The sequence below is a fragment of the Elephantulus edwardii genome, unplaced genomic scaffold (assembly GCF_000299155.1).
Source record: "Elephantulus edwardii isolate Elephantulus edwardi_28Jun2011 unplaced genomic scaffold, EleEdw1.0 scaffold00055, whole genome shotgun sequence".
NCBI lineage: Eukaryota > Metazoa > Chordata > Mammalia > Macroscelidea > Macroscelididae > Elephantulus > Elephantulus edwardii.
Genome location: NW_006399805.1, coordinates 3,459,977 through 3,486,811, shown reverse-complemented (window position 1 = coordinate 3,486,811; position 26,835 = coordinate 3,459,977). Strand labels below are relative to the sequence as shown.

Sequence of the window (26,835 nt, the reverse complement as noted above, 5' to 3'; positions counted from 1 at the left end):
TTTGTGCCTTTGGTCAAGAAAAGACACATGCAGAGGGCCCTGGGTTGGTCTGTAGATTCACACGAGTGGAGGCAGCTTGGATCGGGGCTTTGTGCTTAGTGAGAACTGCACAAGTTGGGCCCCTGGTCACCCCACCAACCAAACTGGGCAAGCCGTCTAAGAGGTGACAAGAACCATTCGCATAATCGATGAATTAATGGGTTGGGGTTTTTTTTATTCTTTTCTGTTGCATTTCATCTCTGAGGACGCAGGCTACCTCAGGTGACAGGAGGCTGCCGTGGACAAAAGCGAGCTTGTGGCAAAGCCCAGCGAGAGCGAGGAGCCTTTTCACAAACAGCTCAGCCGCATCAGGCCTTCCTTGATCATGTCATCATCACTGCAGTATTCATCTGCACAGACAAAAAGAGAAAGGGAGAGATAGGGGGCTTGGGAGGAAATTCCTTTTGAGCTCGAGGCAGGCTTTTGCTCTGCAGGAGGACTGTGCCCGGTTTTAATAATCTCCTGTGTCATTTGTGATTTATTATTACTGAAGTAATAACCTGTCTGTGCGAGCCTTTTGTTTTAATTTTGAGACAATTATGCCATACTATTTCTGCTTTCTTTTTAAGGGAAGTTGTGAGGGGAGGGTGTAAACTTGCTAAATGTCATTCCTCCACTTGTTTTCGTTTTTCACATTCCTAGCAGGGGGTAGTAGCCATTTTTCAAAGCAAACAGGCTGTCTTTTTGCTTTAGTTAGGAAAAGCACGAGTTCTGTGTTGCGGCCTGAAACATTTCCATGCAAGGCAGCAAATGTTGAGGCCCACAAAGCATTCGACCTTTTAAAAAAAAAAAAAATTAGAAAGGGATAGCCAGCTAATATCGTGAATTTTTAAAGAACCAAGCCCAAGTTATCAGCATGATATTTCTTTGGCCTTCTAAATCAGTGCAGATCCTGCCATTGTGCTGGATAATAGACTGTCTGTTCCTCTCCTTGAGCCGATATTCACACGGGATCAGATTAGCTCTAGTTCCTTTGCCCGTTTGCCGATGCTGGTCTGAGATTGTGACCAGCCCTGGAAAGGCTCACTAGCTCATCAGCTTTGCAGGTGCCAGCATTTAACGGCAGACTTTTTAATGGGGAAGAGGCTGTTGGCAATGTTAAGTTTGTAATTGTAGATTAAGAAGTGCTATTTTTTGATTCTTTTTCTTACTCACAGGCAGGTTTTTGAGAATTTTCAAGATATTGTTTAGTATGCCATCTTTAAAATGTGAGGCAAGATAACCTTTGTTCTATTCTTAACTCGTGACTAATTAGCTGTAGATCTTAGAATATCCTTTAGTGGTGAGGACTTTGATTTATTTCTAAGGTGTGCATATATAAGATTCTTTCCCCTTTTGTCTTACTGTGTTTGCTCACTAATACACCTGGCATAGGTGTTATTCGGGGTTTGTCATCAACACTGTCCTCTCTCTCGTGCCATGCACCGGCATCGACGTGCGAGGCTTGAGGGTGGGGCTGATGCTGAGCTGAAATATCTTCCCTTAGTTCTTCAGGCTGAGAAGTTGTTCACAGCTTTCTGCATCTGATTAGCTAGTGGATGATGGGAATCAGATTCACAGAAGGTGACTTTGAAGTTAGGAAGACTGTGTCATTAACGTGATAGCCATTCCCTTAAGGCAGACGTGCTGCTTGTGTCCAGTAGATCATGCTGTTCCTGTGGCCCTGAGGGCAAACCAAATGACAATCTTGTGTTACTTTTTACTTGGGGTTTCACATTTGGGGAAAGGGTCTTCCTGGTGGGCTTCCGTTGGAAGAATTTGGGATTCTGGGGTCATCTATTTCAGCTAGGGATTTGGCTTGCTTGCAACTCTTTTTAGTTGTGAAAAGAAATATTAAGTGGATGTAAAATAGTGCTACTCACTTCCTATTGCAGAACACTTTTTCCAGTTACTCATGGTAGGGTGATACTGTAGAAGAGCATTGAAAATACCCTGGACCTCCAAGGGAACTAACAGGTCTGTCCTGGAGAGTATGAAACCAAGCTTCTCCTTTGAGGCAAGGATTTTGAGACTCACATACTTTGGGCTTGCAGCCATGATGAACCAGTCTTTGGAGAAGGTCATCATGCTTGGAAGGGTCGACAGATAGCTCAGGAGAGGAAGACCCCAAATGAGACGAATTCACACAGTAACTGGGGTAATGAAGGGAGGTGTGTCAGAGACCGTGAGCTGGGCTCAAACTAGAGCAGGGTTCAGAGCTGTTGTGCATTGAGTGAGTCGTAGTTGATTCGAGGGCACATAACAATAACAGCAACATGTAGGGTGGTTGGTTTGGGGTTGTTTGATTTGGTTTAGGTTTTGTTTGTTTGTTTGTTTGTTTGTCCCCTCCTGTCCCTCAGTCTTTAATGATGATCAAGGTTGGTAAAAATTGGAAGTTGACTTTGTTTGCATCCATTTCTGGGTTTCTTAGCAGCAAACTGAATTAAAGGACCCTCCCTCCTTGTGCCAAGGATTCTAGATTCCAGATTCTCCGCTTGGTTCTAGTTCTCACATGTGAGTGTCCCCTTAAGATGAAGACACAGCTGAGCATAAGCTGACCTGACCCCACGAATGAGTCATCCTCTTTGCTGCCTGTGAGGTCCCTGCCTCTCCCGATGGTTCCCCCGACAAGGAGAGGTGTAAACGCCTTTTCTCACCAGCCTGATCCAGCCACCAACAGGGCTCCTCTGCAGCCTCTACCCTGTTGCTTCCCATCTGCTAATTCTGGTTCGAGTCCGTTCTCAGCATGTTACGTTTCCTTTCTAAGGCTTCCTGCCTTCCTTGCTTTGTTCATGCCTGAGGTTTACCGCCAGGTAATCCCACCATCTCATCTCTGTCTTTCCCTTAGCTCGCCCTGAAGCTGGGAGCTTTGTGTGATAGCAAACTCTTCTCAAGCATCCCGGTGCAGGATTTGGAGAAGGATGGTTTTAAAATTAGCGTGTGGAGCAGAAATGTCTTGTGTTCAGAATGATTCTTACCAGTCTGACACTGCTGGGTTTGCTTCCGTTATCGGGCCAGCTGAACACTAGATGAAACACTAGTTTTCATTTACAAGTTTGTGAATGAAAGCAGCGCCTCTTTCACCCACCGGAGTCCCATTTGTCGGGAGGGCTGCTCCCAGAGACACGGGGGAAATGCCCTGGCGTCAGCCTGGTCTGACCTGTTTGAATCAGCCCAGTCACGGCAGGCTTCTGAACAGCCTCTGAGTTATCAAACACTAAGACGCCATCATGTCTCCAGTCATTGCAGACCCACCAGCAGGGCCAAGCCAGGCAGGGAGGGAGTGTCACTGGCCTGGCACCATGCAGTGTGTGTACGGTGCGTGCCCTGACATCCAGGTGTCACACATATGGTCACTGTTCAGTGTGGTTAGTGTGTGCTTGTAGCATTCCGGCAGTTTGGCAGCAGAACATACACATTCATTGGATGTCCCCAGGCCTAACTATAGCGGAACTGCATAACAAGTGATGGAAGCAAAGTGTGGTGAGTGTAATGTGTAAAACGTACGCGTTCAGGGAGATCGTAGGCACTGTCCAGTCCATTCCTTTATGAATAAGGAAACGGGCCTGAAAAAGTTCTAGTAACTTCCCCAGCATCCTAAGTGAACAGCCGAGCTGGAAGCCAAGCCTTGATTGTCTGCTGCCTCTTTTGTTGCTTCCCTACAGCACAGAACCTCAGAATCAAAGGATAATTGAAAAAATCTAGTGGGATATTTGCCTCCTGGTATGAAGACTGGAAGCCGTCCTCGAGGGAGTTGGTACATCCAGGCCGATGCAGCCTTTTTCTTGGTTTACTAGTCTACATCTGTTTGAACTGGAACCTGAAGGTCAAGGTCTACATTGTTGGTGTTGCTGTTTTTGTCTTGTGGGAATTAAACATCAGATGACATGGTAGCTGTACAATAGAGCCTTTCAGAGCCCTCTTCATGAGGGAACCAGCTGGAAAGGAGCCGGGAGCCACAAGCTGTATAGGTCGAAGGTGTGCAACCAGCCTGCATCTGCCAGGTGTCCCCACACCATTCTTCCACCAGCAGGAGCTCACCTCGTGTCTGTGTGTCACATTGTGGTGACGGTGGCGATATTTCAGACTTTCTTAAAATCCTGTTGCACACTTAATAGACCACAACTTAACAGGACCACAGCTTTCCTGTGCACTGGGAGACCAGATGATTTCTGTGACTCACTTTATCCTGATAATGGCTTTGTTGTGCTGGTCTGGAACCAAACTCAACATATTGCCAAGTGTGCCTGTGTAGTAATCAGTAGATCTGAAACATCTTTAAGAATTCTGCTTTAGCTGTTTGAGGAGTTGTGGTCAACTCAATGGCTAACAACAAAACCAACATGAAATAATACAGTCTGAACGAAGATTTGATTCATTTTAAAGATTTCCCCCCCTCCCCCCGCCCCAAAGCCAAGACAGAGTTGGAAATAATGAGTCAGGGTGTGGACTTTGCGTTGTTGCTCGCAGGGCCAGCGTCCTTAAACAGACTCCTGAGCATTCCCGCAGCCAACTGGTCCGCCTCCCTGACCTCCTGTGGGAGGAGCGAGATGACCTCTGGGTGTTTTCCCAGCTCTGCAGGAGGCACAGATTGTGACAGAAGAGAGAGGCTCTGGCCAACTGGTGCCAATCATGCAGACATTAAATTCAAGTTGAACAAATAACAGGTTAACAAATAAAGGAACTCGGAAGTTGAGCGGTTATTTGCTCCGTGGTGTTGTCCAGTTTATTTGCCAGGTCAGTGATACCGGCACCACAGAGTGGACCATCTATGGAGCATTTATCTGCTGGAGGGCTTCTGAGATTGGTGATCTCCATGGAAAACCAAGATTTTCTATATAAATGCCTCGAAATGGAAGTTTTCTTTCACACAACGTGGAATAAGGAGATAGACACATTCCCCTGTCATGGCACCTACGTTCTATGTCTTCTGTGCACTCCAGCTGGGGTGACCACTGAGGCCACCCTGCACTGATGTGGATGGGAGCCTTCAGCCAGTTGACACCTGTCTCCTGCAGCTGAACTTGATAAAAGCCTCTTCATGTGCTCAGCCCCTCTCGTCACCCAGCAGCACTTTTATTCCTTGTGGCTCTTTCTCCCCCTTCTCTTCTTCCATTGTAATCTCTGAGGTTGTTAAATGTACTAATAATTCGGGCACACAAGATTCATATGGCTCTGAGCCAACCTGGTCATCTAACACTTTATTTGCTTCGTGTCTAGTTGCTGAATTTGATGAGTGTTGTCTTGAAGGCGTGATGCCTGGTTCTGCCCATATGTTTCTGTCACTAAGCAGAATGGAGCCACAGGTGAGCAGTCGTCCTCACATTGTGAACCTGTGTGACTACCCTTCCTCCAAACAGATTTGTTATTCGGTTAGTCCATGGTCTATTTGCCAACACCATATACTTCAAGAGCCTTCATTCTTTTTCAGTCTGTCTTATTCTTTGCACATCTTTCACATGCATTTGAGCAGATTAACAATGCCATGATAATTGAGCCTACCACCTGTTACAGCACAAAGTACAGACCTTATTATCAAGTAAAAAATTCTTAGTATGCAGGTACGAAATAATTCATATATCAGTAGATTAAAACTCAAGCAAGTCCCAGTCTGTTTTCTCTGAAATGTTTTATTTGCATGAAAGGGTCACTTGCGACAGACTGGACTTCTGAGAGTGGGCCTCTGATGAGCAGTCAGTCCTTCTCTCTCTGCTGGGGTGTGTGGTGTGTGGTGATTTGACCTGCGCACCCAAAGGTGACACCTCCCAGTCGGATTCCACCAGCTTCTCTAACAGGGAAAGGTGGCTCATCTCCTTTGTGCCATTTACAGCCTTCAGACACCTGCTGGAGGTTCAGCTGTGAGTCACCTTGGCCTTGAGTGGGGACAGGTGGCAATGTCTAAGGCATTTTCGGTTGTCACATCTTTGGGAGCGGCTGCTTCTGGCCTCTTGGATAAACATCACCAAACAGAATAGCTGCCTCCACCGCTAATGTCCAGTCTCTCACAGCCAACAATCACCAGACCCAAATGACCAGTACGGCTGAGGATGAGAGAACTTGCCTTGAACCAGTGACTGGGTACAGAATATTTTGGAGACCAGGCCTGAGGCACTGTCACCAGCACTAAAGCTTCAGGCTTAATGTGTTCTCTTAGTGTGTTCTAACAGCAGGAACAACTCTTGGATCTTTTTGATAACTTTTATTTTTTTGACAAGAACTTAAATTTAACATTTACCATATTAGTGAATGGACCATTTCCAGTAATTAAATTTCATTGGCAACTTTCATTGCATAATTAGCAAAGCATCGTTGCTGATCAATACATGGGGAAAGACATCTCTTACTATCGGCGCCTCTGAATTTTGACCAGTGAGACACTTGATCACTCCAGGGCCATGTGTTCTCAAGTGCACGCTGGCCTTACCTGGCTCCTCCTTTACTGAAGTACCGTGCAGATGCCGTATCACAGCGTATGTGCCGCACGTTAGAGGCCTGATGACAGACTGGCCTACCAGAAGCTGTGTCTGCTTACAGACTCTTCGCCTCCGTACAATTCATTTCCGTTCAGCCACTTTGTCCTGTGTGTTCCTCTTGTGAAAATACAGACTAAATTTAGCCAAAGATACAGGCAGAGATCAATAAAATTCTTTTCCAGTCTTCGAAGAGCTTACAGTCGAGGACACAGATAACTGGTACATGAACAGTTATTATTAGGTGCCCTCGAGTTGGTTGTGACTCATAGTGACAAGCTGGCAGTGTACAAGAGAACAAAGCCTTGCACCATCCTGTGTCACCCTCACAGTCGTTGCTGTCTCAGCCCCTGACGGAGCTGCTCTCTCAGTCCATCTCTCTTGAGGTAAACCCTCACCGTTACCAGCCATGGTGTCTTTATCCAGGGACTGGTCCCTCTCGATAACATTCCCACAGCATGAAAGCTGAAGTGGCTGCCAACGAGCCTTCCGACTCCACTTCTTCCAGGTTGAGTCTGTTTGTTCTTCTGGCAGTCCGCGGGATAGTCAGCGCTACGTGTCAGAGGCATCGGATCTTCTTTAGTCTCCCTCATTCGTTGTCCAGCTCACAGGCATATGAAGCGTTATGCCACGGTTTATGTCAGATGCACCTTGGATCTTAAAGAGTCTTCCTTGTTCTTCACTATCCATCAGATTCGTCTGACATACTTTGGACATGTTGCCAGGAGGGACGGGTCCTTGGAGAGGGACATCATGCTTGGGAGGGTGGAGGGACAGCGCAGGAGGGGAAGACCCTCTATGAGATGGATTGATTCGGTGACTGGGGTAATCAGGATGGGTGTGTCAGAGGCGGTGCATATGTATTCCAGCAAAGCACTGTTGCAAGAAAACGTCATCACAAGCGAAACTGGTTGGTGCAGGATAGAGCAGGGTTTAGGGCTGTTGTGCATAGGGTTGCTATGAGTTGGAAACGACTCGACGGCACATAACAACAACACAGCAATACAAAGCCAAGTTAAAAAACAGGTGCTGTGAGAGACACAGTACAAGATTCTCTTAAGGCATAACAGTGGGCGGGGCACGAGCAGCATGTGGTCAAAATGACCTGCAGGAAGGAGCACCGAGTAGGGAGCAGGGGTGGGACACTTCAAGGTCAAGTGAGCAGCAGAGCGAGAGGGAAATCACGTCCCCATCCCCTCACCAGGCGGGCGTCCTAATAAAGGAGAGAAGTAAGCAGAGTGTTTACTTCTAAAACTAAAAGAGAAAGTTCCTAAGATAGTTTCTGATTTCATTTAGTACTTTTTGTCTTTTTATCAAGGTCCTTGATGTGCACAAATGTAATGAGAGAGAGAATTCCTGGGGTGGAAGCGGCGGGTTCCACAAAGCTTTCTGCTCTAGAAATGCGCAGTCTTCTTCGTTTTTCTCTATTATATAATGATGTTATGTAAAATATATAAAATTATGTATAATAACCTTTATATATCTAGAAATTATATATAATAACCTTCTCTATTCTCTCATGATTGTTCCCATTTTAACTTCAGGAGCATCTCTGTGACCCAGCTTTGCTCTTTCAGGAGAGGAAGGCAGTGTGCCAGAGCATGGCAGAGGGCACACTGTCCCCGTTACTGTCACCATGAACTAGACCAGGCTTCTGCTATCCCTTGGAGGGGAAAAGACCATGAACTAGACCAGGCTTCTGCAAACCCTTGGAGGGGAAAAGACCATGAACTAGACCAGGCTTCTGCAAACCCTTGGAGGGGAAAAGACCATGAACTAGACCAGGCTTCTGCAAACCCTTGGAGGGGAAAAGACCAGAGAAGGTCGAATTGAGTCGTTCAGATGGAGGGGCTTGGGTTTGTGGTCAGGACTGTGAGAAGTCTGTTGAAAGAGCGGGCGACGTCCATTCCTCCTCATTGAACCTTACTGTCTTGGAGGACAATTCGTGTTTGCCGTTTCAGGTGCCTCATGCAACAACTCAAACCAGACATTGGAAAGTGTGATAAATATGTTAGTAGTTTGGGCATAATTTAAGTTGCCAAGTCACCCTACCTACCGATGTTATTTAGAAAACAGTGTGCTAAGTATGTAGTTCTTTGTTTATAAATGATACTTGGCATAAAGACTTAGTGAACCACATGCATTTTCTCATTTATAACTAAAGGCTGGTGTTCAGCTACTTTTAATTACTTTGTTAGAACTAAATGGTATTCACGGTGGTGATGCTCTACAGCTTCTATACTTGATATTACCTTATACGTTTATGGTTCAGCCTCCTTTGGCATTTCAGTTCCTTCTCTTTGTTTTATGCCAGCAAATCCTATAGGTTATGCTTCTTAGGTGTTTTGACAAGGAATAGAATTCTTTGCCCTGCTCTCATCTACTTAATGTACCCATCTGAGCTGTGAGAGAGCGAGAGAGAAGAGAGAGCATGAGCAAGTGCAACCTTGAGGCCAAAGCCATGATGCCACGTCACCTCTGAACTCACAGCAAGCCTCAGGACAGAGCAGACTGGGCTGCTGTCTTTACAGGAGCACAAACTCCTCTTCCTCCCATAGAGTAGCTGGTGGGTTCAAACCACTGACCTTTCAGTTAGCAAATGAGAAGGTGCGCGATGAAGAGCACCTTTCAGATAGAAATACAGATATTTTCCCCCCATTGACAGTCCATCAGTGTAAAAATGAAATCTGCCCCAGTTCATTTTATGTTTCTGATTTAGTACAAATTTAAGAATTAATGAAAATGCAGGTATTTGGATTTCATGTTTAGATTTATTTATAGCATTATTTGGAAGCAGGAGTGGCATCCACTTCCTAAATAACTTGCCTCTAGAAACTTGATGAACTTTGATAAATGTGGATAGTTTGTTGAGGGGCTTCAGGCCTTTTGTTCATAGGATTGCAGTGAGTCATGCTCAGCTCGAAGGCAGTCAACAACAACATAGCGTTATTACCTTTTTATAGTCCTATTAATCTGTGACTTCATGGTATCACCCAATGGAAAATTAAGTAGGCACCTGCTTTATTTGCTGCCTTTAGCTTTTACAACACTGAGATTCAGAAGTGTCATTTTAAACTCTGCCCATAATCTGATGGCACAGAAGCTTTTCTCACTTGACAGATGAAGTAACAATGCCACCTGTGAGCTAAATGGCTGTGATGTCACTGGGTTCCCACTGCCAGGGCCCTGCCCAGCGCCCTGTGTCCCCAGGAGCCCAGGACAGCGGAGCCACCATGCCAAGGAGTTTGCACTACAAAGACTTCCCTGTGTGTGCCCACCAGAAGGTAGAGTTACTCTCAGCATAGCGTGTCCTCGCCCCAGCTCCCCTGTTCTCTGCTGACCCTGTGTTAGTCTGTGTTGGAAGCACCTTCAGGTCCTTTCAGAAGAGAGTCACATCGTTAAAGACATCGCTTCAGACACACACTTCATTTTTAACCTAACCACAAACACTAATCGAAACCATCAAAGTGTTTCTGCGTTGGATTTCTTAAACCTTGATTTCCTTATTCTCTTCCTTATGGGACTTCCTCCTTTAGCAAAAATGATCATTTAAGCCTATTCTGGCTCATTTTCAAGAGCTGTCATGTGGTCCCATGTACAGGGTCTGCAAGCTAAGCAACCCGCATTTCTTTTAGAGGGAGAAAGAGCAAACAGGAAAGCGAGGGTTTTATGTTCCATTTTTTTTTTTTAGTAACTGTTCTATTGAAACAATAAATAGTGTATTTGCTACTTATTTGAGTATAAATACGATGGCCTTTCCCGTGTCATAATTCTCTTTGTTTCTGCTTGTTCAATTACTCTGATTTTGAGTCTGTTAGAGTTACACAGCCAGGTTTTATTGCCTGTGCTCGGTTTACTGCCTTTTTGCGGCCGAGTGTGACTTCCCATCCGCCACTGCCATTAGCTCAGTCAGCGTGGTCTAGGCTCATTTAAGGTTGAGGATTCGTATTGTGTGACTGGGGCTCCTAGCAGCACATTAAGGCCACAAAGCCATGTGCCACCACCGTGCTGCAGCCATGGGGCCTGCTTTGTTAGTTTCCCCAGCGGATCTCCAACTATTGATTCTGGTTACAGTCAGGGGAGAGATTCGCCGGGTTGGCCTGGAGTGTGGCCTTCTCAGGACTTTGGAAGTAGCTCGCCCTTGGGGTTTTAGTGTCCATCAGTGACCTCTTGCTGTGCTACTTTGAAAGTTTTCAAGGGCTATCAGTTAGACAATGGGGAAGCCTTGATGTATCCCCGTTTACACATCAGTCACCTGTTTACCTTTAAATCAGGGGGCAGGTGCCATGTCCTCCATGGACCCACACCATGGACAGATAGCTGTGGATCCCAACCCTTAGTTACTTCCCAGGTCACCAGTAATTGAGCCTCCATTACTTTCTGCATTTACTTAGTATCACTGTGTAACTATGTGAACAAACTAAATATTGTTTAGTACCAGTGCTTGAGGTTCAAGGTGAGAAAATAGGCTATGAATGGCAGAGGGAACCAAGTAATTATGGTTTTAGCAGGTCCATGCTATGAGTAACTATTCAAGTTGAAACAGGTATTTTTTTGGTTCTTAACAAGCTTGGAAGCAGGAGTGGCATCCACTTCCATAATAGCGTGCCTCTGGAAACTGTGTGAACCTGGAGAAAGGACGAAAGTTACACAGGAGGTGTCCAGGACTCTCGTTCACAGGGTCGCAAGGAGACGCCTGCGACTCAACGACACTTAACTACAACACCACCAACAATAGCATAGAGAGAAAGAGAGAGCGAGCAGTTGACCTAGCGGACTGAAAGCCATGCTCCCAAGCCAAAGGTGGGTGACTGTGGTGGACAGTGTTTGGTGGAGCTCCCTGATTAAAACAAGCTTGGAAGCAGGACTGGCATCCACTTCCGTAATGGCTTGCCTCTGGAAACCCTATGAAGAAAGGGCGAAAGTTGTACAGGAGATGTCTAGGACTTTGATTCGTAGGGTCGCTAGGAGTCGCTTGTGACTCAACGGCACTTAACAGCAACAATAATATATTACTAAATAGCCTACTCTCTGTTAGATCTTATATCATATTACTGTTCTCTCATGTTTTTGTTAGGAGCCATCAGGTCAACTGTAACTCATAGCAAATATGCCGATAATAAAAGGTATATTAGCAGCTCCAAATTATTTTTCTGATTATAAAAATTGTCCACCAAAAAAGAAAAGAGAAAATAGTCCAAATAAGAGAAGATGTTCAGCTCTATCATGAAGATCTCTCAAGGTGCAGTGGTCACCTGTTGGAATCTACTCGTTACCCAGCTGGAGAAAGATGTCTGTTCCCATCAAGATTGATAGCCTTGGCTGAGTACTCTGCATTCTCAGGGAGGTGGGGCTGGGATGTGCTGAACTCCGGTGTCGTCTGCTCAGCTTCGTGCTCTGCTGACTTGAAGGTGGTTAGTGCTAATCCACTAGCAAGCGGATGGGCGCTTTCCTGGTAGGAACACAGCTGGTACAGGGGCCCTGTGGTTTACAATGGGCTCTGCAGTCTTTTTGGTTGGTTTGGAATACTTTATACTGTTATTTCCCCATCCCTTCACAACCACACACGAGACTTTTCCTATCCCTGTCCTCTGGCGTTGCTCTTCTCCACATATTTAGGAGAACTCACTTGAGTGCCTCCGCCCAGCCCTCTGAAGAACAGACCTGAATTCTGTCCTGTGCTGTCCCATCCTCTCCGTCTCTAACACGCTTGAGCCCATTAGTACTATCACCGGGTCACTCCATCTGGTTGCATGTCTTCCTCTCTCACACTGACCTTCCCAAACATCATGTCCCTCTCAAAGGACTGACTCCTCTTAACAACATGCCCGAAGTGTGTGAGACAAAACCTCACCATCTGTGCCTCCAGGGAGCAGTCTGGCTGCACCTTCCCCAGGATGTATCCGTATGTTCCTTTGACAGCCTGTGGGTATTCAGTGCTCTTCTCCTGGAACTTAAGTAGACAGTGCTGGTTTGTAACCTACTTTTCCCCCCGTCTAATATTTTGAGATTTTTCATTATTGTATCAAAACATTTTTTTAAAATTATTTGTTTATTGTGTTTTCTGTTATGATCTACACAGCAGTTTACAATAATTTCTACACAAGGAAGTCGTTCACTGACATTGGTGATGGTCTTTAGATGTCTAAAAGTCTTCATATTCCCAGTCTGGTGGCGCCATTCTGATGAATCTGTTTCTCCTGCTCCCTTATATTCTCATATTTATTTTAAAGAAATTGTTGACCATTTGGTCTCTAAAGGAGCATAGCCCTCACAGATGATTTCTTTCTTGATGTTAAACTTTTATTGTTTTTGAAAGTGGACAAAACAAACATTTCAGAAACAAATCAGCCATTTCAGAAAGTGCAGTTCATTGACAACGATTGTGTTCTTCAAGTTGTGAGCTACCTTCTCTCCTTCTGTGAGTCTTCCTTCCCAGCTGATACCAGCTCACTGCCCTATAAAGTGCCCACCTGATCTTTCCAGTTGATGTTGCCATTTGAACCCCCAATCTTTGTTGATACTATTTAATATTTGATTATAAGTTTGGACCAAAGTCTTTTATTATCAACCTCCTATTCTTGGACCATACCTTCTTCACACAACTAGTAATACTCCCAGGTTTTTGTTTCTTTAAATAACGTTATTGTTGTTACTGTGTGCTGTTGAGTCAGAACTGACTCTTGCCGACCCTCCATTGAGCTTTCAGACATTGTAAATCACACGAGAGGTTTTTTTAGGTCAGTTTTTCAGATGATGATAATGGTGTACAGGTCTTAATATGTCTTAGAATTGAGTGTAAGTTCTTGGCAGTAAAATTAACTAAAAATTAATAAATATACTTACTCTCATGTAGTAAGTACAATTGTTTTCATAGTTTTTGGAAGGCTTGCATTCTCTTTGGGATTTTTTTAAAACTTGTTGTTGTTGTTGTTGATGATGGCCTTCGAGTCAAGCAGGACTCATAGCGACCCAATGAAAAAAAGGCCTGAAGCCCCTCTGCAACTATCGACATTTATCAAAGTTCATAGAGTTTCTGGAGGCAAGTTGTTTAGGAAGTGGATGCCACTCCTAAGCTTATGTACATTTAAATTCAGGCTTTTTAGTATACTGTTTTGTGAGTTTTGACAGATACTTGCAGTTGTATAACCACCATTACAAAATACTAACTAGTTTCATCCTTTTGCCCCTTGACTATAAAATAAATTTATTTTAAATTTGGAAACTATTAAGAGGCAAAAATGATGGGCTAGAAGATGTTCAGAGGCTTATAAGCCTTGTTTATATTTGCTGAATGTTTCTCTGACCTCCTGTGTCCTACCTAATATAAACACGCATACATATATTCTTAATGTTTATAGTCCATTTTTAAAAATTGCTGTCTGTCACTATCATCAGATAATTTTAATAGCTACATATATAACTGCACAGCAGTATTTTATGTTAACTGTTGAATTGGTTTGTGTTTCTTTGTGATTCTAAACAAACCTGTAATGAACATCTTTGGAGACTGTCATCATTAGTGTTTCTACGTTTCCAAGCATGTGGACAGTTGTCAAGATTTGCTACAGTTTGTGAAAATGAGCTTTTGGGGTTTTATTAAATTACTAATTTCCATTCCAACCAGCCATGCAAAGGAGAGCCTGTGTTCTTGTATCCTTGCCAATATTGTATTAGGATTTTATATTTTTGTCAGTTTGATAGCTGAATAATGGAATCTTATTATTTTCATTTACCTTTTTTTTTGAAAATTTCTCCTGTACTTGGACTTTTTTTCATGTGTGTGATTGATATTTGTGTTTCTTTTGTGAATTGCTAATCATTATCATTCGTATATTTTTCCTTTTGTAAGTGTTGGCTTATTTTTTTAGAGTCTGTTTTAATAACATTAAAGTTAAATGTTTCAGTTTGTCAATTGCTTTCGCTTTTGTCTTTTACAATATGTGGCGCTGTGTGTGTGTTTTTTTAAATAGAGTTTCTTGTACGTTCATTATTTCCCTGTTTTTCTTTGTATGTGTGTCTGTTGATGTCAAAAGCCTTTTCTCTTTTAATCATGTTGTTGTTGTTAAGTGCCGTTGAGTCATAGATGACGCATAGCGACCCTATGAATGAAAGACCTGAACAGTTGTATAACTTTCATCGTTTCTCCAAGTTCATAGAGTTTCCGGAGGCAAGCTATTTCAGAAGTAGATGCTACCCCTGCTTCCAAGCTTTAGTCTGGAAGCTCCACAAAACACTGTCCACCATGGGTAACCATTTTCACATTTGATGCATCAGTGTCACAGTCTTCAGCATCATCGCAACCACAAGTTACCTCTGTACAGTCTCATAGGAAAACAAACACAAACCACTGGTTCTGATTTATAGCCGCCCTGGAGGACAGAGTGCCCCATACGATGTTGAAGGCATGAATCTATATGGAAGAGAGCTCTTGTGGCGAGAGAAAGATGGCCATTTCCTGCCATGCAGTTGAGTTACAGCCTCTGCAACCCTGCCCCAAAGCAAGAGATTCGAATCAGTGAGCTGCTCCGTGAGAGAAAGACAGCCTTCTCCTGCCATGCAGTCGAGTTAAAGCCTCTGCAGCCCTGTCAGAGAGCCAGCTAGGAGTCCATTCTCACTTGATGGCCAATAACAACAACAGTCTCTACGGGCACAAACCGCCTTACCCTTTTGCTGCCAAACTGCTGGTGGTGGATTTAAATCAATCGCTCGGTTTCCACACCAAGCACCGTAATCACTGAAGCACCAGGGCTGCTCCTTCTGGAGTGTACATTCATGTATGTTTCCTTCAGTTTTGTTTGTCCAAAAGATTTAGCTCCCTTTGTCTCCCCCCACCCCCATTACTGAAAAAGTAGTAAGGCTTTCACTGCCTAAAATCCCAAACTGTAGATTTTAGCTTAAACATGAATATGCATTTTTGTCTAATCTTGGTTTTACGTTTGGTCCTGTATGTCCATATGATTTCAAATCTCATGAACTGTCTCTTGAACTCTTATGTTCAGACTATAGTAGCACTGGTAACATTTTAGATTGTCCGAACTCAAACACGCTCTCGTGGTTTTACCTATATTGCCTTTTTTGGTTTGCTCTTGGATGGATATTTATCCAATTTCTCTGGGGTATTAGGAAGGAGCAGTGTTTGTATTACTAATTGTCTGTCTGTCTGTCTGTCTGTCTGTTTTTACATGCAGCAGGAGATTGAAGACAAAGTAAGTCCCAAAGCCTTGTTGGGTGTTGAGTGGGTTCTCCTCGGCCACCAGCCTCGCCTCATACATAAAACTCGACTCTCCCAGGGCTCCTGCATGGCTCTGCATTTGTGGGTTAATTCTGTTTGCTTGAGTCTTAAAATCCCTAGTTAGGCATGAATTCCACATTCCCCTAGCAACCTGTCCTGGGTTCATGACTTTTTAAACTTAGCTCATGTAGAAAGGTCCCTGTCTTCAGAGAGGGAGTCAGGTTAACAGGGTAGTTGAGAAACGACAGTTTGAGAAAGGACTTTTTACTAATTGTGAGAAACATTCTTAAATAACTATCTTCATTCTTTTTTCCAAGAATCAGAATTACTTAAAAAAAAATATGATCACTTATAAGTGGGCTAACCAGTAGTTTATTAATTCATCACCTAGAAGATTGTAGCAGGCTTTTTACCCAGTTCTCCTCCCCGAAGACAGTTACTAGTGCATGATAAAAAGCAAGCACACAAAAATAGGAAATAGAATAGTATGTGGCTTTGTAAGCAGATTTCACTGGATAATGTCAAGGTCCTCAAATCATTGAGGTTTTGTATAGAATGTTCTAGAATCCTATTCTTGTTCCAGTGAAAAGGTTAATAAGCACAGGTATGAACTCAGAAGTTTTAGCTTGCAAAACAGGAGTCCTGGAAATTACCCCTTGAGAGAGAAGTTAAATGAAATGGTCTGTGGTATTCTGTATTCTGAAATCCCAAAATTTATTTGGACAAAGTAGGACACAGCTGTTACAGGAAGGCAAAACAGTGGCGACTCATTCTTTACGGTCAAAAGCAGCAATCATCATCTTATTAATGCATTTCTATAGCAGAGGCCTAATAGCAAACCCCGTCAGCTCTAGAGCTCATTTCTAATGTGATTTATACTTGACTTTGACTTTGCTGTTGCTGCTCTTTCTCGATACAGTATTTTTGCTCCTTTCTTTTTTTAGGCTAAGCAGCTGGAAGAGAAAGATCGGCTGATCAAGAAACAGGATGAGTTCTACAAGGAGCAGCTGGCGAGACTGGAGGAGAGGGTACGGCACTTTCTTGTCCTCGAATCTTTGCTGTTACCACATTCACAACTTTATATTATTTAAAGCTCAACAAATTAGTACAGTAACTGCCTTGCTTCGTTCGCACGTGGCCAGGAAGTGAAGAAGCCAAGCAGGCGTGTCGTGCTTTCAGAGAATGTGGTTTGCTCTTTGGTAAATTTTGTTGTGTCTGTGCTCCTGATTCCTTGATGCATTTTGCCACTTGGGAGCTCACCACCTGTTTTTCCTTAAACGTGTAGAAACTGCATTGCCTCCAGGTCAAGGAGTAGAGTGCTTTTCTTAACTCTGAGACACTGATTAACCTTAATGAGTTCATGCTTAGACGTTGTCGGGAAGGAAAGGGTACATTGTCACGAAAAAGCTCCGTTTCCTGGCCATTTGTGGCTGAGAACTGATTATCCCTCTAAAGAGTGGTAGAGAGAGGCTGAACACAGGCCATTGAGTGGAGAGCATATGGTCAAGTGATAGGTGCCGTACCTCTAGTTAAGATGGACCACATGTCCTGGAATCCAACAGAGATGTGGAGAAGAGTGATGGGAAAGAAAAAGTGACTGGGTGTAATAGGGTGTGAACACCTGCCTAGGAGCGCCATTGATGGAGTGGATTTGGTGTCTACAATAATTTCCTATGTAGACTATGAGGATACACAGCTAGCTTTCTCTACCTTTTGATTGGAATCATCCCTGAAAAGAAAAAAAGATTTGTTTAGAATATTTTTTAAAAAAGTAGAAAACCATGAGAAATGTACCATGAAACCACTGACCACAGTTATCCCTGTTAAATGGCTGTTGGCCTGTTTCTGCTTGCCATTGCCTGAAGGGTTTCTTCAGTGTCTCACTAAAGCCTCACTAGGGGTTTCTTGAAATAAGCTAAACTTTCATTCGGCAGAATTCTACTTAATTACCTGAGATATACCAAGCCTGGGCTAGTGCCAGAGACAGAGAAGTGATCAAAATGAACTAACACCTGCTTATTGAATTGATTAAATGCATTGAAGAGTCAGCACATGTATTGGATGCCAATCTTGGTGCTCTGGGAAATGGAATCCCAGGGCCAAGATGGGGCGGTTGTGTGCAGAGCCAAGTCCCAGCCAGTGATGTGGAGCTAACAAGTGTCAGAGCCCAAAGGTCAAAGATGTGCTTAGATTGCTGTTGGAGAGGCCAGAGGGCTTGCAAGGGAAAGAGCATTCAGGAGGTGGGCAAGTGCTCAAGCTAGAGACTGGTAAGAGGTCGCGGCAGTAGTGACGAAGAGAGGTGGTCATAGCGTGGGCCCAGAAGGCAGCAGTGGACGTGATGACATGTTGGTTGTACATTTCAGAGGTTGAGCTGATGGATCTGTTAATGGCTTTGAACGTCAGTTTGAAGGAAAAGATAGATGCGAAGATCTCCTTCGTTTGCAAGGAAGGAGAAGGTTAGATTTTGTTTTCTCCCCATAGGAAGAAACGCACATTCTAGATCACAACGGAGATGATGGAGGAGATCAGGAGTTTGAGTCTAGATTTGCTTCATTTACCTCTTAAGAAACCCATGTAGAGCTGTCCATCGCTATGTGGCGTGAAGGTTAGGACCACAGGGAAGCAGGCATCTCTTTTTTCTTTTGGATGAAGGACCAAAGAATAAAAGTGTGTTAGGCTTTTCAGGCCACACAGACTCTCCACCACTAGTCTGCTTTTAACATGAAAGCCGACGAAGATGATATGCAAATGAGTGAGCGTGGCAGGCTTCCAGTTTACGGCCACTGAAATTTTAATTTTATATCATTTTCGCATGTCACAAAGTAGTCTTCTTTTGATATTTTCCCAACCATTTTTAAAAAATGTAAAAAGTTATTCTTAGTGAGAGGGCTGTACAGGGACAGACGGTAGGCTAGGATTGGCACGTGAGCTGGCTGCAAGACCCCTGCTTTGTGGCCCAGGCACCATCGCTGCATAACATTTACCTGCTATATGACTTAGGGTATCTTCCTCAGTTATAAGAGGAGGATTCCATGGTGCCACTTTATTAGTTTGTCAAATGAGTTATTTGTCAGATACCTCCTCTCACCTTAGGACCACAAAGTGGTTTTCAGTGCTGAGTATTCATCAGTTGCAGCTGTTCTTTTTCTACCTTGAAAATGGTCATGGCTGACCATTAGCAAATGTTAAACTGATAAATGAATGGCACTAAATTCTCTGAGGTGATTTGCCCAATACTTGCTTTATTCCCCACCCGATGATCATCTCCTTTGCCATTTCCATATGTAGCAGTACTGTGTTGGGTGCCTTTTAAAAATTCTCCAACGATCACTGCACAAAGAGTGAAGACAAGCATAGAAGAATATTCACCTCTTTCTATCAGCCACCAATCTCATTAGACATCACGCGATTAGCGCAAAGGAAGGGGATGGTTTGCTGTTGGCAGATTAAGCTGGTCTGCTCAGCCAGGAAGCTGTTGTTTCTGGCAGGAGATAGCACATGTAGTAGGAGATAGATGAGTACACTCTGCTGCAGATCAAATCACTGGGATTAGTGCCGTACGCTGCAATCATACTGTCTCTTCATCTTTGAAGGTCAGGCTGGAGAGTTGTTGCTGAGGCATCTTATCCAAATGCTGGTCTCACCACTGAGCTCAGAAGCATCGTGCAATGACGTAATCCCACTGGGCTCAGTTAGTACATCCTAGCGCCATGTTTAATAGCACGGTGTACTCGAACACGGGGCTTGGATGCAGAAGGCGTGATGTGGCCATCTAGACGTTGGCCATTCATCTTCTTTCCTTTGTTCTCTGGTTCTTCATCCCAAAGAGGTCATAGCAGCATATTCTTTGCTCATAAGGATGGGTTATTGAGGAGACCCGATCAGTTGATGTGTATAAAAGGCCTTTGAAAATGGGGACGACGTGGACACATGGACACAACTGCCATTAAGGGAAATCTGCTTACCGTCCTTTGTGCACAAGATACTGCCAGGCACAGAAGTGCCTGTTCTGCTGCTTCTCAGAGTCGGCTGCCCGTTTCCACTGAGGCCCGTTTTTATTACTGCCATTCCTAAAGTACCTAAATTGAATTTGGTCCGGTTGGATTTCATCCAGGAACTAATATTTGAAAGGCATTTGCGTCTGTAATGATGAGGTATTTTCAAGGCTTAGTGCAAAAAAAAAAAAAAAATAGGTAACCAGGTTTTCTCTTAAGCGATGGAGACAGTGAAAAGTATGATATCCAACCATTTCTGTTAGGATTTATGCACATATCCTGTACTACATGATGCTAAATGGTTGACTCCAATGACATAGAATATAAGGGGAAAATAACATTTACTGAATGCCTCCTGTACTGTGTAACTGTGGCTGCCCTGTTAAGTTCAAACACATATCTTCTTCCGAAAGCACATCTCTTCAGTGCTGCAGAGAACTTCCAGCATTGCTTCCTACATAACAACGTCTTCCTCTGTTGTAACTAAATGAAATAATGACCCTGTAAAGCATGTGCCTCGCCGAATGCCATTGAGTGGAGGGGACATCAGTAAACATGCAGAATCATGGCAAGGTGGTGTCCAAAATAACCTTACCAGCTGCCCAGCAGCTAGGTTAACACATAGAATTGTTATATACATATACATTACTCCTTTTTTGATGACTCCTTCCATGAACCACCCATCTTCACTGGTTTGGGACTGACCTCTTTTGAGAAGATAAACCACAGCCCACTAATCATGTGAAGCACATTCAATTCAAGAATACAGCTTTGCCTCTTGGATCCATTTCTGTAGACTGTTCTTCAGTGAGGCCGTGCCAACGTGTGATTTGAGCTGTCTCCTCCCAGAGAGTCCTATTGATGAGTCCACCAGGAGCCGGAGCTAATTCCCTGCTTCCACTGACTGGTGATGGCTAATCAGTATAATTTAACTGGACTGACCTCACTCTTCTCAGAACCATTAGTCAGAAGCAGGAATTCTTTACCAGGAAAGAAGGTCAAAGCCGTTTGAAAAGTTTTATGCGTCCTTATTTCGTAGTCACTCAGATGTTACCAGCCTATCCAGCAGCCTTGACATAGAGGTGAAGTAAACTTTTAATCTCTTAAGAACATTTTAAGTGTCACATTGAGGTGTTTGCTTAATTGAGAGAGACGTGGAGAGCACTAATCCCTGATTGTTGGTGTGGTGAGAGCAGCCTCTGGGCAGCGTTCAGAGAGCAGGTCTTGAGCATTTTAAGGAGTCTTTGTCTAGTTCCCCCAGGGCCTTCTCCACAATGTTTTACACTCTTCCTGCTGCCACCATTTCTTCTTTGGGAATTAGGATTAGCTATCTCTGTTTGTCTTATAAACTCCTTGAGGACAGAGGTCATTTCTTTTTCTTTCTGGATCTTCCACAGCTCACACATAGCCTTCTGTATTGGATGAAGTGTAGATTCTCAAAATCAATCCCATAGTGTTACTGTAACAATTAGGTTATAATATCTTAAACATAGATTTTTCACCTTCTTCCTAATCATTTAAATGACTTAAATCAATCTCCTGAAAAAATTTTAAGTGTAATGTGTTGCTAATGTTTGTGTACTGTTAAAATATGTGTACATCATCACAGTAATTGCCGTTATTGTACTGGATGCATCACCCACTATTGTTCTAAGCCGTTGAGTCGGAATAGACATGTAGCCGGCCTCCAGAGGGTTTTTGCATCTTCCTCCCTCAAAACGCTGGTGAATTCGAACTGTATGCCTTTGGATTGACAGCATAGCTTCTTATCATTGAGCCACCAGCGCTCCCTCACTGCACACTGGACACTTGCTCTATCTGAAAACAACCTTGTAAGTCTGTCGACTCGGTGGTTTAGAGGGTGATCCTAAGGCTTACAGCAGCTTGTTAAAAACTCACAGCCAAATCCCAACAGGTGTGTGTTTGGACCAGGTCACAAATCTGTGCCGTCCACTGCTGCCCGGTATTGTCCGGAGTTAATCCCCATCGGCCCTGTGCTTGAGACGTGAAGTTCTGCCCAGGTCTTGTTAGTTCTTGGGGTGGTACAGCAGCTTGCTCTGGTTTCTTGTAGAACTTTTGAGGTCCTGATGTTATCATTTGATTAATGCTGACTCATACCCGCAAGTGTTCAGCATTCACAATGCATCATTTTGTCCCCAGGATTTGGCGCATCCAGGGGTTATTTGGCTAAAAGGAAATCAATAAAGTCTTATTTCCTAGCAACCAGGGCATGACATTCAAAGAGTTAATTTACTATCTCCTTGTGCTGCCTGGACTTTGAAGTAGGAGATTTGTGGCTGTGCAGCCGGTCTTAAATTTTTTGAGCTGTCCATTCATTTCTTCACACATTCCCATTGTTTTTCTTTTCATCTCCTAGAAGAAAAAGGAACGGCTTCAATGATTCTTTCATGAGTGTCTGGATTGCCCTGTGTGATCTTCAGGAAAATGCATATTGTCCCCCTCGTCCTGTTAGCCTCACTGGGAAGGGAAGCGAGGGGATGGACTTCCCCAGTGGTAGAAGACAGTGAAGTCCAGATCTCCCGGAGCCCTCGGTAGGGTGAAGGCCCCGTCTCTGAAGCCTTGAGTTCTGTGATGACGAGGGTGTCTGATCTTGCATGTGTAACTTCACAATTAGGAACTTGTATTGATTTGCTTTACTGAATCCAGTTTTGCTCTTGGCTTTCACACGAATGGTGCAGCTTGACACAGTTCTCCAAAAGAATTCTCAAAACCGGGGTGGCTGGAGAAAGTGAGGGTACAGGGAGAGTTAGGTCAGCACCCCCATCCACAGGGCAGCATGGCAGGTCTTGCTTGCTGCCTAGGCTCCTCTTGATTCAGCACCTATTTGCAGACAAACTGCAGTAAACTCCATAATTAAGAGGGAGAAGGAATCGTACAAGCTGGGTAAAAAGAGCAGCACACAAAGAACAGGGAAGAAATAATTGTCATTAGGAAGAAAAGTACACTACCCGTTGGTCACCTGTGGAGAGTCACTAATTAAATGGTAAGGCCACACGTCCATCAGGTGAGCGTTTTCCAGAAGCTTCTCCTCTGTTGCAGGTGGGGCGCCTGGCCATTGCATCGTGAAGCCCCGACTCATCTGTTTGATTAATTGGCTCTGTGATTTCTTGACTACTCCTTTGTCAATTAGTCCCTTCAGTTCTGTGCGCCTCTGTGCCAAGCTGAGTGGAAGAAGGATGCCCACAGTGATGGTAAAGAGACATGACAACAGAACAGGGTATTGTCAGCGCGGTGCTCCTTATGGGAGGAAACGACTGTATTCTTTCTACCAGATGAAGTCTGTCACTGTAAAAATATCTCCGTGAGAGAAGCTGGCTCAGCCTTCGCAGAGGATTCATACGAGGCAGAATCTCAGGGCAGACCGCAGACACCTGAGATACTAGAACACAATCGTCTCCCAGGCTAGGGAGGTAACTTAATAAACTTAGAGGATTAAAAAAAAAATCCCTTTGACATTTTCCCCAAAGTGCTTTTTGTGAGTCATACATAAAGATCACTCATGGAGGCTGAAGGGCGATGTGTGCTTTGTTCATGCAACGTGATAGAGAAAACATAACAGTTGCAAGTGCAACCTTCAGGTAGATATGCCTGGATGTGCTCTACCAGTTTGTGGTAGAGAGATGGATTGTTCCTTTGACACGTGCAGTTTTTGGACTCTCTTCCTCATTCATGTTGAAATTCGGTCTGATTCCCTGTGGCTTCTGCAGTCACCGAGAACTGTAGCAGAGCATGGAGTCTCTGACAGGCAAGTGTAGACCCTTTTGGACAGTCAGGGAGTTAGGTAGCAGAATCGAGTTTAACTGAAATACCATCCCTAGTGACAGATGTTTCCGCAACGCTGCCTGGAGCATGTACCTTGAATTGCTCGCAGTTTTTATCATTAACAAGTACTGTTAGTTCAAATAAGCACACTTAGATGTTAATTGTTAGGTGAAGAAAAAAAAAAGCCCAGTGTCACCATTTCTTTTGTTCATGTCGTTGAGAGTTATATTTGTGATTGAGCTTTGAAAACGGAAATATTTTTAACTCTTGGTTGCTTTTTTACAAATATTCCAAAAGTAGCAAGAAGGATAGGCTCTTTCCCCTCCTCCTTCACCACTTAATTCTCCGGGGGAGAAATCAATAATAGTATCTTAGTATTATAGGGATCTTCTCCTTAATTCATTATTCAAGGGGTCCTCCAGACAGGTTGGCTTTTGTATTAACCCTCGGAGTTTTCTAATGGGAATGGAAACCTTGAAATGCTTTTCAAATCTGGCTTTAGGGATAGGAGGCTTACTTTTTTTTCCCCCCCCCTGGAGTGACCTCTCTTCAGAATGCACCCTTTCATTGATCCCATTTCGTGGAACCAGTGATTCCACGGCTAAGTTTGGAGGGAAGATTTTGCAAATCACGGGATCAGCACTTAATTTGGGGCTCTATTTACCATGTAGGCTGTCAGGAAGTATTAACCTTCAGGTAAGATGAGAGCATGGAGTACAAAGCTGGGAGCTGACGCCACACAGTACACCAGGTATTAAATAGCATTATCCAGCCAGCTTGCTACAGTAAATAGGATTTCACTATTATGATGTGTCAGAGCTTTCAGTGAAATCAAATTTACAAGACACTGAACTGCCATCCTCTCTGCTGAGCAGCTTTATGCTGGGATCTGGCTTTCATATTAATCCTGTTGGTAGGAAATACTTGTACCGATTGTGCATGGAAATTATAATTTAATGATCTCTTCCTTTTCTCTATTCAGAGCTTAGAATGGACCACTGTGCTTTGCAGTGATAGCCCCAGGGCTCTGAGGAGGAGATAATATACAATTCAGCTTTAAAGCCCAGTATTGCGTTTTTGTGTGTGTATGTTTGCCCTTGTAATGATTGTAAGTGCCAAGATGCCAACAATATGGGCTGCGTGGGTTCTCTGACTCTTCACTTTTCCTTTACCCTTTGAAAGGCTGCACAATAAAGTAATTAGGTCCTGTTTACCATGACAGTTTTTAAAAACAGTCTATCCCTTGAACATACAAAGACAGTGTTGGAAGCAAAACACCTTGCAGTCCTAGGGGAATTAATTCTACATTTAAAGAGTCTGAATATTTTATTGGAGGTAGACAGCTTTATGTGAAAACCAGTTGATATTCCCTTTCTCTTCTCCACGTTGTTGGAGTAGCACAGTGATTAAAACACTTGGCAGCTAACTGGAAGATTGGTGATTTGTATGCAGCAGCCACATTATAGAAGGAAGATGTGAGAGTCCTCTGCTGTAAAGATCACATACAGCATTGAAAACCTTATGAGACAAGCTATCCTGTCCTCATAGCAAGGTGGCTGTGAGTTGGAATTGACTGAACAGCATTGGGTTTGGTATTATTTTCCATTCGTTGGGCTCTTTTATTAATACCCATTTTTAAAAAGCTGAAAAGGCATCCTGCATTTGAGACAGGATTTGAGCTGGTTCTTTCTGATCAGTAGCAAGGAGTTGTGCTGCCAACCCAAAGGCAGGCAGTTCGAATCCACAGCTGCTTCGCAAGAGACAGGTGAGCAGTCCTCTCCTGTGTGATTTACTGCCTCTGAAAACCCACGGGACGCTCAGCTAAGAGTCAGTTCCAGCTTGGCGGAATCTACCAAAAACAACAGCTGAGAAAGCGAAACTGGAATGGATGAAAATGTGTCAAATATGGGTATACTGGAGCAGTCAGTCACCAGAAGACAAAGAGGGCCCGATGCCCTGCTAGAAACCTAAACCGCCTCCTAAAAAAATAAAGATGGTATTTTGCATGGCAACCAAAGCTGGACCAGCAGAGTCATAAAGCACAGTGCCCGGCTCAGAGCTCAGCGCTATTACAAGGTGTCGCACCCTCCTGGCAGTAATCTAATCCCTGAAAAGACTTGCTTCTCCTTTTCTGTATCTCTCAATCTAAGACTCCGACCTGTACTTCTTTGCCGATTCCAGTTCTGTTTTGGTGCACTAACATTTTATAAATGCAGGTTTGTTCCAGTTTTGCTGCATTGGCTATAGCTGAACAGATTTGGACTAGTTTGAAGCCTTGGTTTGAGATTTTTGGTGAGGGGTTTTTTGTTGTTGTTGTTGTTGTTGTTTTAACAAGCACACATTTAATCTCTTACAGTTTAGGAGGCTAGAGTCCAGTTCAGGGTGCCAGCCCGTGGGTGCTGGGAAAGGTGCCTGTTCCTCATACACCTGCTGCTCCTGGAGGATCTCTGGGTGTCAGCCTCTCCTGTGTTGAGCAGCTTCCTCACACAGGCACCAGGCTCCAAAAGGACTCGCTTCGCTCCTGACAATTTCTTCTTGGCGCTAGAGGTCTTGGGCTGGGTTTCCCCCTTACTCATACTAGTGAGATCAGCGGTGTCATGGTTTGAGACGTAAATGGGCTGAATCCCTTGATTTTTTTTTTCTTTGCACCGAATTTGAAAATTGGCTATTGTCTTGCTTCTTGATAGTTTGCTTATTTATAAATTGCTAATGTACTTCATTTAGGCAGACTAGTCAGTGTTTATTTCTCTGCTTTACTGATTGAAAACCAAAATATGTGAATGTGGACAGTTTTCACGGAAATTGCACTGCTGGTATTAGAAAGTGCTCTTCAGTCTCATTTTCATGTTAGACCATAGGACAGCTGTGTCTCTGTGAAGATTTATGTTTTGTTGGACACATTAGCTTCAGTTTAAAAGCTAGAATACATATGGTCATGAAAACATTTACAAATAATCTTGACGAGAAGCATTAACTAGTTGTTGTTATGTGCTTCCCAGCCACTTCTCCCCCATTGAGCCCTATTTACAGCAGCTCTGAACTGTGCCTAGTCCTGCCTCCTCTGCCCATTTCCTGCTTTGTTCAAGTCCGTCGTTACAGTGGCCATATCGTTCCAGCCCCTCGAGGATCTTCCTCTCCTTTGCCGACTCTCTCCTTTCCCAGTATAACGTCCTTCTCCAGGGACTGACTTGACATGTACTTTCCTGTCAACATGCTTGGAGTATGTGAGATGAGGTGTCACCATCCTTACCTCTAAGGAACACCCTGACAACACCTTCTTCAAGACTGTTTGTTCAGGACTGACATCGGGCTTGGGGGAGACTGAGAAAGAGGG

The 26,835-nt window shown here is 43.9% G+C and overlaps 1 protein-coding gene across 1 annotated transcript in view; it reads left to right on the top strand.

Annotated features, from left to right (window-relative positions):
* Positions 1-26,835, top strand: part of CHCHD3 (coiled-coil-helix-coiled-coil-helix domain containing 3) — a 332,794-nt gene that overhangs the window by 190,013 nt on the left and 115,946 nt on the right. Inside the window, exons 5-6 of the mRNA XM_006887200.1 lie at positions 15,683-15,697; positions 16,668-16,751. Coding sequence (XP_006887262.1) covers positions 15,683-15,697; positions 16,668-16,751 — 99 coding nt within the window. The remainder of the gene's footprint in view (positions 1-15,682; positions 15,698-16,667; positions 16,752-26,835) is intronic.